Source organism: Uranotaenia lowii, chromosome 2 (genome assembly GCF_029784155.1).
Source record: "Uranotaenia lowii strain MFRU-FL chromosome 2, ASM2978415v1, whole genome shotgun sequence".
Lineage (NCBI taxonomy): Eukaryota > Metazoa > Arthropoda > Insecta > Diptera > Culicidae > Uranotaenia > Uranotaenia lowii.
In genome coordinates, this window is record NC_073692.1 from 371772220 (window position 1) to 371787667 (window position 15448).

Consider the following 15448-nt stretch of genomic DNA (forward strand, 5'->3'; position numbering starts at 1 on the left):
TTACCTTAAGATAATTGTTTTTTTTTTTTTTAATTCACACTTATGATTCTGAATTTTTTATGGTTATCGATTTAAAATATAATTTTTGAATGAATTTATGAAAAACACAACAATTCCTAAGCTTTCAAATGAACTCTACAGATCTGCAATACGATTTTAGATGAGAAAGATATGAATTTGTAAGCAAATAAGATTTAGGACTGAACGAGAACCCCTGGTCACAATCATTCACCACAAAGTATACAAACAAAACTTTCCTTCAGCATTTCAAAAACAATTCTTTAAAGTATTTTTTTTTTGTACTGTTAATTTCCGTGTATACCAAGTGACATTTAAACTGATTTAAATATTCTCGTATCCCAACATCTCACACAAAAATATTTTGTATTCTAAAGCAAGTTGAGAACTATTTCACTCTATATAATTTACTACGGCAAATTTGCAGCCATTCCGTGCACCTATGTTTAAATATCCATTAAATTATTCAGTTTCATAACTTATGTCTTGAAATATGAATAATGAATACAAAATTCATAACTATTTTACTCATACTGGTTTAGTATATAAGATATTTATAATCTAAAATTACTCAAATTACTCGAAGGGCATGTATCAATATCAAATCTACTGGGAGCATTGTTTTGAATGAAGATTGCGAATAAAACTAAAAGAAAGCGACGAAATATATCTTGTTTGAGTTCTGTTATAGGGTTGTGAATTTTACCAGTCCATGGTGAAATTTATTTCGCTTATTAAAAGAGACCATTTTAAAGATCATTTTGACTGGTGCGGTCTTTCTAGTGTTAATGCGCAATAATAACTTAACTCTTTAAATCAATAAGATTCTTTTATTTATTTGCGTTTGTTTAAATAGATTTCCTAATTTAAAAAAAAAAATGGTATGAATGGATTAGAATTTTTAAATATTTTTCCTGATTTTTTCATTAGTTGTGGTTTAAACTCTCACGCGAATCATCATTCTTGAGCTTTTCAACGAAACATTAGGGCCACGAAATTTGTCCCAGCTCATTCCTGTATCGTTGGCCTTCACACCCTGTCCAAGATATCTCCCATTGAGGTTGCTGAAAAAAAGTGATCAGATTGTAAAATTGAGTGGAACATTCCAATGTTAATTCAAAATGACATGAACGGTTTTTGGTATCTCGGCTTAAAATCACTGCGCACCTTGTATGACACCCAAAATCTCCGTACCACCAAGCGCCAGTTTTTTCGATTGCACAATTTCGCTCCCACGAATCGTTGTCCACATCGAAGGTGCTGAACTTTTTATGGAGATGCTCAGAGAGCCCATCCCCTGCTTTGCCACTGTACAGTCCGAGACTCTTCAGTGTGTAATGTTCTGCCTTATCGGCCACGCGGAAATAGTCGTATTTGGCCACCACGAATTTACCCTCAAAGTCATTCAATAGCACGTGCAACTCATGCGGCTTGGAATAGGTGAGCTGGTGGATCTTCTCCAATCCTAGCCAAAATTCACCTCGCAGATCTCCGAAACCTTCTTCGTAGTCCTTCCAGCCTCGGTAGAAGTCCACGGAACCGTTGAATCGGTTTTGGATCACTGTCCATCCACCACGTGGATAATCAAAATCGCATAAGGCTTCGAATGATTGGTATTCGGCTTGTGGCTTCAGCCGGTATACACCGGTTTGCATCTTAGGGATATCCGAGCACGTTTGTGGAAGTGCGGTGTTTTGCAGCAATTGTTTGATATCACTATCGGTTGAAGCAGAAAAAAGACATAATTCATAAGAATCTTTTTTTTCCTCTTTATAAAATCACTGCACAACATACTTTCCCAAGTCTTCCGTAGATTTCATATTTCGCCGAAGTTCCTCAATATCTGTCCGATACGTCTGATGGTGTTCTGACAAGCTTTGAGATATATTCTGTAAGCTAAAACGTTTGGAAATCAATCAAAATATAAATAAAACATAGAGAAAATGACACGGATCTTACTACAATTTTATGGTATCCAGCGACGAGGGCTCAAAAAGCTCGAATCCGAAGACGCTCGATGATTTGGGCACAGGGCCACACAAAACAAGTGCAACGAGACAAAACCTCAGATTGAGTTGTTTAATCAACATTTTGAACTGATGACTGTAAATTTTTGGGGTGTCATCATGCTTTTTATATCTAGAAGTTCGTGTTGCAGTTTGTGCAAAAACTCTTATCAGTCCACTCAAGTATGTCCGTATCCGGCCACGTGGTTCCCATTTTAGCTGGCACTATTTTTTCATGCGGTTCAAAGTTCACACGAAAACGTCCTCAGCCCCTTATTAGGTCGAAAAAAGGCAATTATATGTTTACATCATATTCGACTTCATTCAACCGCAAGCAGTTTGGATCGTTAAGTTGCTATTGTTGATGATTTTTGTCCACCGCTCTAAGAAGATCTTATCAAATTTGGTTATTCCGAAACAGCAAATCGTTAGCTGATGATGATTTCTCCGGTTCAGATAGGTTTTGAAAGGATAGAAATATTATGTTTAGACGTTTTAGTTATTCGATCGAAAAGCAGCAATTTCCTGAACATTGTTGGTGGAGGTCTGCGTTCCCAAACTAATATTAACAATTTTATCTGTTCAAGGATGCAGAAGTAACCTCAGTCCTTAAGAACAAATTCATTCCGTTCTCTTTTTACTACCTATCTTTTGACTACTAGGAAGTGGCCGGCGCCGTTATTGATGTTCAAAGAGAGCAAAGTTTTGGAAAAACGATTTATCGGATTTGATAATTACTTCATATGAAAAACTCTGCAAAACCACAGTAATTTCATCTAATTTCATCTAATTTCAAGAAAGTTTTTATATAAAATGATAATTTATTGACCTGAAGCCCCTACTGCTCTTCAATTGTAAGAGAAAGGGTTCAACTTAAAACAGGAAAAAGTAGGAAATTTCAACTGATGTTCATCAAAACTGAAACATTAAACAAGGACGTAAAAAGTAGTTTCTGTCTACAAATTTCAACAAAACGAGAAGATCTAAACGCAATTCATATGTAGGTATAGACAGTAGTTCAGAAATAAATGGCTCCATATTTTTTACACCTGCAAGCCGTTAAAAAAAATCTCAATGACTACCGTCCAAGAAATTGACAAGTTTTTAAATTGTTTTTGAGAACATTCTGTTCAGTAGAACGCTACTGTGTAGGTACAGAGTTTTCACAGTATGAATCATGTAATAAGTATTGCCGTATAGTTTCCAAGAAAATAGAATAGAAATATATTTTATTGGTTTGTTGTTTAACATTATTTCAATTGTAGATACTTCAAAAACAAATATTTAAACTAAAATCTGAATGTATAGAGTTTACAAGAGTTCAAAATAAATCTGGTTTGAACTCCAAATGAAGCCTTCAACATCCCGCATTTATTTTTAACTAGCTGACCCGGTGTGCTTTGCTACACCTTTCAAAATCGAATGATATTTTCAAAATTTATTAAAATTTTTATTGTTTTGTTGGCATTATTTTAAATCAAAATAAATCATTATTCATAAGCAACCGCTATAAAATGAGAGCTGCAGCTAGAGTTTCTGATTGCTACACAAAAATAACTTAAGCTAATATTCTGAATCTTGATTTGTGTTCAAGATCTGATAATTTTGATTTGTTTCTTTAAGCTCCGCCCTAGAAAAGGAGGGTACCAAATAAATCGTACGCAAACAACCCAACTGATAAAATATGATTGTTTTTGATTGATATGTTCTGGATTTATGCTAACAAACTGATAAGAGAGAAAATCCTCCCCCCCCCCCCCCCCCCCCCTATCCTTCCCTTCTCCATGCTGAATGGAGATCGTGATTTTTTATAATCATACCCATTTTTTCGTTCACAAAAATCTTCTTGTATCAAATATTGTTCCATTCGTTGATAATTTTTTAAGCTCTACAACAAAATTTATTTGGAACCCCCTCCTTTTTTCTCCTCTCTACACTGTAAAGCTAACGGTCTATAACAATTGTAGAAACATATCTCGTAACCAAGTACCTTTCTATGCCAATTTTTTTTTTATTTGTTGGCTTTGTTAGCATAAATTTAGAACTTATGCATGTATTGGGTTCACCTCCATCCTCCTATTTACCTACTCACTGAAAGGAGGATGGCGTGTCAGATAATCATAAAGTCATACAAAATAACTTTCCATGTTAAGTTTTGTCCATTTCTCGGATTTTGTAAAACAAAGTTAAATGTTAGCTTTCCTCTTCCCTTCCTTTATTTCCAATTCTATCATCCCACTGCAAGAAAGGAACTGTTTGACATTAAAAAATTGCTCGTATTGAAATACCATTCCATGCCAAATTTGGTTTTATTTGCGTTATGCATAAACTTGAAAGGAAGTACCAACCCCCTTCTATTCGCCCCGTTGAATGGAGGGGCGAGAACTTAATATTCGTAAAAGTATTTTTTGATACCAAATTTTATTTCATTTGCTCTATCAATTCTCATGTTATGCAAAAAAATAATGTATGGTAGCCCCCCTTTCCCTTTTATATCTTTCCGTTGAAAAATTTATTTATTTATAATAGAAACATAACATAATAAAAACATTTCTCGTATCGAAATACCCTCACATGCCAAATATGGTTCAAATTTGCTCGATCAGATCTCTAGTTATACTGAAAATGGTAAGGGAGACCTCTTCTCCCCCTTTTCATCCACCTTTTTGAAGGATTGAGGGATACGAAATATTCAAAGAAGCATATCTCGTACTCAAATATCGTTCCAAGCTAAATTTGGTTCCATTTGCTGTTGTAGTTCTTGAGTTATGCAATAAAAATTGTATGGAACTTCCCTCCCTCTTTCCTTTCTCCCCGCTGGAAGAAGGAAGGGGTCTCAAACAATCATTAGAACATGTCACGTTCAGAAAAATCCGCCCATGCCAAATTTGGTTCTAATATCTTGAATAGTTTTCGAGTTATATAAAAATTGTAAGGTAGTCCCCCTCCCCCCTTCCTATCACCCCACTGAGAGGAGGGAGGGGTACCTAATATTCATTGAAATATTCTCCGTTCCCAAATATCACCCCATGCCAAATTTGATACCATTTGCTTGATTGGTTATCGAGTTATGCAAAAAATTGTCTTTTGTTTGGGAGGCCCCTCCCCCCTTCCTGTTAGGAGGAGGGGTCCCAAACCATAATAGGAACCTTCCCACGCCTCCAATACCCCCACCTGCCAAGTTTCACGTAAATCGGTTCAGTAGTTTCTGAGTCTATAGGGAACAGACAGAAAGACAGAAAGACAGACAGACAGACAGACAGAAATTCATTTTTATATATATAGATAGATAGCTTAAAAGAACTGAACACTATTAGGACCTGTTTCCAACAGAAATGATTTTAAACAAATCATTTAACATAACTATTAACATTGTCGGCGCGACTAGCAACCCTGCTCGGTCGAAAGATGACGAATCACCCTGTGCTGCTGACGAAGAAAAACAGTTTTTTTTAACTCGGCTATCGTAGTTCAGAGTTTGCCGGACAAAAGTGCGCGTCAGTTCAATCGCCAAAAGTTTAAGTGCCGCTTTAGTTTGCCAAGATTAGCTAGCTCACAAGTTTCTCCATTTTTGGGACACCTTACCGTTATTGGTATCAAGAGAAGATTGTCGTAAGTTTATAATTGTTTAGCTAGAGGCGTTTTTATTGATTGTTGTTGTTGTCTAGTGGTAGTTCCACCAGGATTCCTTTTTGACCATTATCTAACGCCGATTAAAACCATTAGGGCCCGGAAGAAGTGAAAGCTTTCCTCCTTCTCATTATTCAACCGTAAGTAGCCAGGAAACAAGCGGAAAGTAGAAATATCTGATGAAGTTTTCTTTAGAAGGCAATTTTCACACGGTCACACGATAGGCCGAAACTCAATCCGGAAAGCGATTCGTAGGCTTAAAAGTATTTATCGCACTAAAATGTAAGTTTTCTTTTAATTTGTAACTCTAAACCATGCCACTGAAATTAACCTCACTTTCAGTTTTGAAGCTGTAATAAACTTAAAATACTGCTATCAGAAGTTAGTGGTTTTGCCTGCGTTTTCGATTCCGGAAGTCTCAACATTCTTCAAAAATTTTAATCCACGATGAGTCTGATCGGAAACGATGTTGGTCAACGAGGAGGAGATCCGGAACCAGCGCGAACAACAAGAGGCGAGGAATCTAACCTCAATTATTGTCCAGCTTGTGACAAATCGGAGTCATTTGATGACATGTGCCAATGTGATTCGTGTCTGATTTGGTGGCACTATAGCTGTGCTGGTGTTGGCGCATCAATAGCGGAACGGGATTGGGAATGCCGGAACTGTACCCTCCGGAAGAAGGCCCCAAGCGTAAACAGCAAAATTTCTATCTCCAGCCGAGCAGAATCGTTGCGTCGGCTACGTGAGCGGCAGGAACTTGAGCTCCAGCGAGTGTCGCTGGATATGCAGCAGCGTTTTCTTGACGAACGGGAAGCGCTGATGAACGAAACCGGTTCTAACAGGAACGATCATCGAACGGAAGAGTGGGTAGCCAACCTGGTCCCAACTGCTGGTGCAGTGGGTGGCGAGCCTGCTCCATCCACAGCAGCGTTGCTAGGTGAAATGTCACGATGCTTCGTGACGATGCAACGTCAAATGCAAGAGAGTGCAGGTGAGCACCAACCGACGCAGACACAGCTGATGAGTATGCGGAGCCAACTCAAGCAGTGTCGAGAACTTATTTCAATGATGGCAACCGGGGGAACGAACGACGTTCTTTCGGTAGGCAGCCAGTCGGGTTCAGAGCGACGGCAGCTCGCTCGTCCGGCAGCAAGTAGCAACATGGCAGCCAAGCAGACAGGTCAACATGCTTTGAAGTCACTCACCGGGACAGTGCCGAAAAGGAAATCGGTTACCATCGAAGCTCCTGAGTTAGAGGGAAGTATTGGACCACTTGGTTAGTGTCAAGCCTTTGATTATGCTACAAATATTAAAAGCCCCACAACATATGAATCAGTCTTGGTGATTGGGCAGCAGCGAAACCATGTCGCGCCCCCAGAACCCGATATTTTAGAATAGCAGCGCAATATGGTCGCACGCTCCACCCACACAGATGTAAACAAATTTGAACCCCAATATCAATCCCCATTTGCAAACATTGAGACTGCACATCGACGACAATCTGGAAATGCTAATTCTGTGCCAACGATGGTTCAGCAGCCCTTGTCTAATTTTCAACAAGTTCCCCCAACGACGGTGAAAGAGTCATTTGCACAACATTTACCCCCACAATTAGGAGTGTCGCAGCAATTTATGCCTGATCAATTAGCGCACTCGTTGCCCAATTTAGTGCCTCAGTCTGTGCAATATAATATCGTACCAACTACTATTCCTTCTTTGCCACCTTTGACGTCTTTGCCCATTGCGACGTCACATGCAAGCCAATTGCTAACATTTCAACCAACACAAATCCACCAAACCTCCCAGTCAAATGAAAACTTTTTGCCCCAGTCAATCCCGCGAAGTAATGGAACCAGAATTCAGTGCACTCCAAGGAACGATTTCGGTGCGCCAACGAACTTGACGCCCCAGCAGTTAGCAGCCAGGCAGTCTTTTTCACGGGATTTGCCTTACTTTTCCGGTGATCCAGCGGAGTGGCCGATATTCATCGCGAACTACGACTACACAACGGCGGTGTGCGGTTTCTCGCATGGCGAGAACATGCTGCGTCTACAACGATGCTTGAAAGGACAAGCCCTGGAGGTGGTGCGGAGCAGCTTAGTACTTCCGGCCACAATACCTCATGTCATCGAAACGTTGCGATTGCGGTACGGGAGGCCAGACCTGTTGATCAACAACCTACTGCAGAAGGTGCGTGCGATTCCGATGCATCGGGTGGACAAGTTGGAAGGGTTGATAGAATTCGGAACGGCTGTACAATCACTGTGTCACCACATCGAGACAGCCAACGAGTATGACCAGCTATGCAATCCTCAACTGCTTCAAGAGTTGATTGCTAAATTACCGGATGATCAAAAGTTGTTGTGGGCTACCTATCGTCGTACACTACCGGTGGTAAATTTGAGAACCTTCGGAGATTATATGGCAGAAATAGTTCGGGATGCAGCGAGTGTAGTTCCTTTCAAATCCGAGCAGTATAAGGCAGCCAATCGTGAGAAACCTAAATTCAGAGGGTTTGTGAACTCTCATTTTTCATCACCCGTAAAGCATAACCCAGAGAAGCTGAAGGACTCCGAAGCGGTAGTGAAGTGTGTTTGCTGCGAGAAGAGTGGTCACAGTGTTTACCAGTGTTATAAGTTTAAAGCATTTACTGTGTCAGAACGTTGGACTTTTGCTCGAGAATCGCGTCTTTGTTTTTTGTGTTTGTGTAACCATGGAAGGCGCCCTTGCCGAAGCGGCATCAAGTGCGACATCGAAGGCTGCGACATCACCCTTTGCTACATTCGTCGCCAGAAAATGGGACTGCTCAGACTGCTGAGAACCACACCCATCGACTCACGGATTCAACAACTCTCTTTCGCATTGTACCTGTTAAGGTGTATGGAAAGTCTGGGACGGTGGATACCTTTGCGTTTCTAGATGAAGGATCGGATTCGACGCTTGTGGAAGATGGTCTTGCAAAACAGCTTGGATTATGTGGTAGTCTTCAACCTCTATGCTTACACTGGACAGGAAATGCTTCGCGAATGGAGCGCGATTCACGCGTAGGTAGCGTTGAGATTTCGGGTTCCGATGATGGAAAGCGGTACGTCATACAAAACGCTCGGACTGTAGGATGTCTGAACTTACCGAAGCAGAGTTTCCAGGCGGAGGAGGCAGCGTTGAAGTACGATTATCTCCGTAGAGTTCCGTTATCCAGCTACAGTAACGCCGAGCCAAAGATTCTCATCGGAATAGACAACCTTTGTCTGACGGTACCCTTAAAAATAAAAGAAGGTGATGAATTCGGGCCAATAGCAAGAAAGACCCGGCTTGGATGGTGTGTTTATGGTGGGCGCCGCGGAAACAGTAGTACTTCCTTTAACTCTTACACTCGCAAGGGTAAACCAGATGAATCCCTCAACACTGTTGTGAATCAGACGTCTATTATTGACGACGTTGAAGCAGCGATATCGAGGCCGCAATCAGAACAAGATACGCGGGCACTTGCGAATCTGGAGCAGACCACGAAGCGTGTAGGTGATCGCTTCGAGACAGGTCCATTGGAGGTACACGGCAATGTAGTCCTCCCGCATAGCAATGACATTGCCAAGCGGCGCTTGAAATGCTTCGAAAAAAGAAATCTGGACCAACATGAACCGACAGCGGCGATAAAGACCATCTATGAGCAGCTCCAGCTGGAAGTCTACCCGGGGGAGATCACTGCTCTCCAAGAAGGCGATAACGTTACGGAAAGAAGTTCGCTCACTAGCCATCTATCATTACTTGACGGAAAAGTTATGCTCCGGAACAGAAGCCGAATTCGTCTCCGTATTGTGACTCAATGTATTAGCGGTAGCTGTATGGCCGTGCGAGCCGTGCATTTTGAGGCGGTGTCCTCATACTCCGCCACTACCAGTGTTCTTGCATTCGGACGGTTTGTGGGACGCCGCGGTGCATCGGCTAAATTCTTCAGCAGCTTCGGGACGAGCTATGTTGGGGCATCAAGATCACTTCAGCAGCAGATCAATCAAGGGCTCTTTAACACTTTAACAAACGTCGAGTGGAAGTTTCTGGGGGCACCACACCTAGGGGGCGTGTGGGTAAGACTGGTGAGGTCTATCAAGGTGGCAATTGAAGATGGGTACTCTGAAGGGAAACTAGACCACGGGGGGTTCAATAAATTAGTAGTGGAGGCTGAAAGCATAATCAATACAAGGCCTCTGACCTACCTTCCCTTCGAATAATCCGAAATCGAAGCTTCAATTTCAAACGATTTATTTTTGGAGTGTTCGAACTATTCCAAACAATTCACGGTTTCAATCGAAAACCTGTACTGATTTTAGCTGAGAAATAAATTTCTTTTTAAATACTTCAAAATAAAGGTACATTTTTTTTTTTAGGTTTCAGTAGTGTAGTGACAATAGTTTTGACCACACTAGTCAAAAGTGTCTCCCGATCAAATCCTTTAACCCAAACCTCCAAACCAAAATTGTTTTGCTAGGATGCAGAGGTGACCTCGGTCCTAAAGCACAAAATTGATCTGTCATCCTTTCCTACCTTTTCCAATCGATCCATTGACTACTAGGACGTGGCCGTTATTGATGTGTCAAAGAGAGATCATCAGGTTTGAGCATCATGAATGTGTTGCCAATCCCAGGTTCGATTCATTTGACCGCTGAACAAAACTGATGGCCTCGGTCAATCACGAAGTAGCAACCATTGGTGATGTGAAACTCGTTCTACTGAGCCACGCCTGAGATCGTGGAATATCGAAATGTTTTTATTTTTTTATAATGATATTTTCCAAATTGAAAATATTTTAAAATAACTAAAACTTGCGTTGGTTAATTTATACGAATGAAAATGGTGATGAAGCATTTCGGATTCAATGAATAAAGGTGGATTTGAGCGTTTGTAATTTTTCAATCAAAAGAGTAAGGTTTAGTAACATTTGTGATTGGTTAAACACGTTTTCAACTAGTTTCAATCAAGCTAAGCTAATGCGCAATGATAACATAATTTCTTTTTGCTTTGCGCTTTCAATATTAACAACAAAACTTGGTATGTATTCCGTTTTTTATCAGTTTCTTATTGATCATTCACAAACTCACCCATTTCCCAACATGTACTTTGTCAGTATAACGAACTATATTCTGAAATTCTAAATGAACCTTTAAGCCTTTTATTTTGACAACTGGAAGAATTTTATTCTATTAAAATGTTTTATCAATGACTGATCACTGGCACTCTTGAAATAAAATTTAATATACTCTTCTTTTTTAACAAGTTAAATTAAATTATCAACTAATGAATAAACTCTCCTTAGTTCAAAATGGATTTTTTTCTAATCAGAAATTCACATTTTAAATCGCGAGTTTTTTTCAAATTCAAAATACTATAGCGGAATTTTTCAATCAATCTTTCAGTTGAAAATGAAAGAAAAATGGAAATCGAGATGGATAATAAATTTAAGCTATTATCATTTTCCAAAAAATTAATCATTGTTAAATTTTGACCTAATCTGACATTTATTTTATAACTCAGATTTTCTATTGAATTTGTGTTTAGGGAATACAAATTTGAATTTTGAAAACTAGACTGCAAAAAATGATTTTAAGCAAATTTCTAGTTCAGAACTTGAAACATGATTTTGAAAAAAAAAATATCAACGACTCATCGAAAATAGCATTGATTTGAAACTTTCATTGGGATTTGTTTTGAGTTACTTTATCCGTTAAATTTTTTTTTAATTTTTGTGGTAATCACAATTAAGAAAACGGGGTTAGAAATCCGTTTCCTTACTTATTGTGTATTATTGGTATTGTATTATTTTTGGTCGAATTTGAATTAAGAAAACTCCCCCAGCCCCCATGCTCCGCATAGGCCTGGTGCTGTGACATACTTACTGGATATGTACAAATTTTATCCAATGTTAACCTTATCTTATCACACGCATAACTACTGAGCTGTTTGTTTTGATAGAAGATTGATTCGATTTTTTGCCATCCAGACCACTTCGAATATCCACAAAGCCTGGAACTCGTAAGACATTGAGTGTCTATACTGTCGGCGAAAATTGCTTCTCGATTAAGCGAAGTCTAAAGCAGTTAAGCGCAGAGGACCGATCGCAAAGCGTGGAGTACAGAAAAAAAACTCTTTCAATTGTATCTCCCCGAGACGGAGGACGCGCGATTCCATGATTTGTCAATTCCCGATAAACAACGACGACGACGACGAATGACTCAGCCTACAGCTTGGTTGTTTAGTGCCCCGGTCAAATGCAACAATTTTTTTTAAACTTTTCTTTTCATATTTTTCTTTTGCAGGAGCAATGTGAGTGGAAACACACCCAATACACAAAAGTATCCAGCCAGACATCGAGAATCGCGCACGGTATCATCCATATGTATGATAGCAGTAGAAAAAGAAATGTGAGATGTGTGTCAAATGCAGAAGCGCCGTTCTTGGACGATTGTGGAGTGCTCTTTTTTTAGTGTGCAAAGTAGTAGAGTGATAGAAAAAGTTGGGCAGCATCAACAGAAGTGGGGAAACGTGAAGAATCTTTCCTCCCCTCCCTGATCAGCAGAAGCCTCCTCCTTGGGCTCCTCCGGGAAAGCACCCCGACCATAGCCAATAGAATCTTATTAAGACAACGACGACAGAACGTTATTATTCCTACCACCAGCTAGAGTTAGTAGCAGCAAGCAAGCAACAGGCGCCACCACAGAACCGCCCCATTACTTGGTGGGAAGGCGCGGATGATCTACGGTGGTGGTTCGTCCCCCGGACCATAACTTGCCGGAAGACTGGACGACTGTGCAATATTCAACCTTCATCAAATCATACGCGCTGTAGAAACCATCGACGAAGAGCTGCGGAAGGGCACGGGAACCGGAATAATGCCACGCAACGGTGAAGCTTCCGGCGGTGGCGGCGGCCTGGATAAGGGCTTCAGCTGCAAACCGACACCGGACTGGCTACATCCGGACCATGTCATCATGAACGAAGGTGTCACGTTCGATGTGCGGGTAAGCGATTTTTAATTAGGCCTTCTGGCCAAGTCGAGTCGAGCCGGCTCTCTCGTTCGTTGTGTTCTCTTTCTCCTTTTCCCTATGAATGTTTAGTGTTGGATACACAATTTGGGCACTACCTTGTTAGCTGGGGCGCATTTGCATTTATGATTACGCAAACGAAATAAAAAGAAAGGAGGAAAGACGGGTCCGCCGCTATTATGCTTATGCACTTTTAGTTTCTATGCCGCCATTCTATTCTGTTTAGGTACCTACCTACTTAGACTGATTCGTTAAGCACCTAGGGTTGGGATTATTGAAGAACGAGGACAGTTTAAAGTGGCGTTAAGCTGCCAATTTGACTAGGACCTTCATCTGAGACAGGCGTTCTCGACGAGAGTTTAGGATAATTGTTTTATCTAGGAGACATTTACCGTTTATTGATAATCATGGGCATCCGTGGGTTCAATTCTAGATGAAATCGCTCCACTTGGGACTAGTAAATGTTATAATTTGTAGCGCACTAGTTTTGAGATCAAAACAGTGAATCTTTCACGTACACAGAGGAAATCTTATTATAAATTTCATAAGATACATCTTATGAACCACTTTTTTGCGTCCAAACTAATTCTTCATAAGAGTCTTATGAAATTCTTTCAATTTTCATACGATGTTCTTATGTAAAATAGAAGAAACGGCATTGTGAAAAAATGATGAACACATTCATTCATAGCATCAGTTTTTTTTTTCATCATCTAACAGTACGAAGCAATCGCCAGTTCATAGTTATTATAGTTTTCCTTCAATGTTAAATGTTATTGTTATCTCCGGAATGGTAAGTTGGATTTGATGTTTTTGGTGTGAACGTTGAATATATTAGTAAACTCGTCATAAGACAATCTTATAAATTTCATTAATTTTTCTTATGGCGCCACTTCATAAGAGAATCTTATGGCATACATACATAATAGTATTTTTCTGAGTGTACGTGCGAGGCGCGAGGTATCATGAAATTGAACCCTATACTTATACAGAAGATTCTAAAATATCATAAGATGGTTGTTTTACAAAAACACTCATTAAAATTTCTTGGATCAAGTCAATATAATCGAATGGTTTGAAATAAACTTACACTAACTTAATTTTTTTTTATCATCTGTACGAAGTTTCACATTATTAGCTACTCGCTAAATTTGAAATACTCAGAGCCCGGCTAACTTTTACTCAGACGTCGCCACATGTATGAAGCAGCCGACGGCTGATCTTAACGAACTCAGAAATCAGCGGAAAGATTACTCAGACGTTTCCTGCCGTCTGAGTACTGTCGCCACTCAGAGAACTGGAGTGCTTGAAGGCGACAACTGAGTAAATGTTGAACAGTTTGTGCGAGGCGGTTGAACTTGGTTGGTTTTGTGCAGCAAAAACTTGAAATTTTACATGGTGAATATATTGATTTTAAAGGTAATTTTTAGATGTTGATACGGTTTTATTTATATTACAGAATTCTGCGACGAAGTGATGATGGTCCAAATAGATTTGCCATCTAGTACGGCATAATGGGTCCCGACCCGGGAGACAAAACCAGACGGGCAGAAAAAAATTCAAAAAGTTTGCGGATTTTTTTTTTTGAATAAAGGTGTATGAACAATATTTTGACTTTTATTATTCATCAATCAACAAATCCATCATTTGTCTGAATAATAATACAGGTTTTAGTTATTCTAGCATGAAAAAAGCGGCCAAAAACCGCTTCAGAATTATTCACGCATTCTGAGTAACCATGACTCAGTTTTCGCGAAAAGGGCTGTTAGTCAGTTCTGAGTAAATGCCGTTTAGTCAGAACTGAGTAGGTGCGGTTTTGGCGACAACTGAGTAACCGCCACTCTGAACTGAGTAGCTGAAAGTTAGCGAGTATTTTTTTTTTTTTTTTAAATATATCTTTATTAGTACCAATTCATCATTACATTTATATTACATTAATACATTAAATTAGGTGTTCAGTTCAATAATGAACTTTCAGAGCCCTATAGTTTAATAATCACTAAAATTTATTTATTCGACTTAAATTTGCTGAGCACAATCAAGCATTTTTATAAAGGAGAACATCCTGTAGTGAAAAAAAAAATATTTTAAACTAAAAACTAAAGCTATCCTAAAATTAAACTAATTGTAGAGAGAGCGAATCTCTGCGATGGAAGACTGCATCGATTTGCCTCTGAAGTTGGAGATGATTTTGTTGGCCATCTCTTCGATAGATTCAATGCCTGCAATCCGATGAAGATCTTCGGTGCTGTGCCATGGTGGAAGCCGCAAAATCATTTTCAGAACCTTGTTCTGAATCCTCTGGATGGCTTTCTTCCTCGTCGCGCAGCAGCTAGACCAAATCGGAACTGCATACATTATCGCTGGTCGGAAAACTTGCTTATAAATAAGCATCTTATTCTTCAGGCACAGCCGGGATTTCCTGTTGATGAGAGAATAAAGAGATTTAGTATATTTATTACACTTAGATTGAATATCTTCAATGTGATTCTTAAAAGAAAGATTCCGATCAAGTGTGAGTCCCAAGTACTTCACGTGATCAGACCATTCTAAAGAAACCCCATTAAAAGTGATGGAATGATTTTCATTAGGTTTTAAAAATTGAGCTCTTGGCTTATGGGGAAATAAAATAAGTTGAGTTTTGGAAGCGTTAGGAGAAATTTTCCACATTTTCAAGTAATTCAAAAAGGAATTTAAATTTTGTTGCAATCTACTGCGTACCACCCGTAGATTTCGACCTTTGGCTGAAAGCAAAGT

At 39.5% G+C, this 15448-nt stretch overlaps 2 protein-coding genes across 8 annotated transcripts in view; one reads left to right on the forward strand and one right to left on the reverse strand.

Moving 5' to 3' along the window:
* Positions 1–15448, forward strand: part of LOC129742808 (SHC-transforming protein 1-like) — a 48355-nt gene that overhangs the window by 12589 nt on the left and 20318 nt on the right. For 5 of the 6 annotated variants that reach the window (XM_055734746.1, XM_055734745.1, XM_055734747.1 and 2 more), the window contains exon 2: positions 11966–12667. In XM_055734746.1, coding sequence (XP_055590721.1) covers positions 12539–12667 — 129 coding nt within the window. In that variant the 5' untranslated portion in view covers positions 11966–12538. Of the gene's footprint in view, positions 1–11810; positions 11897–11965; positions 12668–15448 lie in introns of those variants that run through there. The other variant, XM_055734750.1, reaches the window with a different exon arrangement.
* The window catches only part of LOC129742810 (microfibril-associated glycoprotein 4-like), a 60083-nt gene continuing 45499 nt past the window's right edge, over positions 865–15448 (reverse strand). The window contains exons 1-5 of one of the 2 annotated variants that reach the window (XM_055734752.1): positions 11542–11646; positions 1978–2296; positions 1813–1914; positions 1186–1734; positions 865–1082 (exon numbers count right to left, since the gene is read on the reverse strand). In XM_055734752.1, the coding sequence (XP_055590727.1) occupies positions 956–1082; positions 1186–1734; positions 1813–1914; positions 1978–2108 (909 nt within the window). In that variant the 5' untranslated portion in view covers positions 2109–2296; positions 11542–11646 and the 3' untranslated portion in view covers positions 865–955. Of the gene's footprint in view, positions 1083–1185; positions 1735–1812; positions 1915–1977; positions 2408–11541; positions 11647–15448 lie in introns of those variants that run through there. The other variant, XM_055734751.1, reaches the window with a different exon arrangement.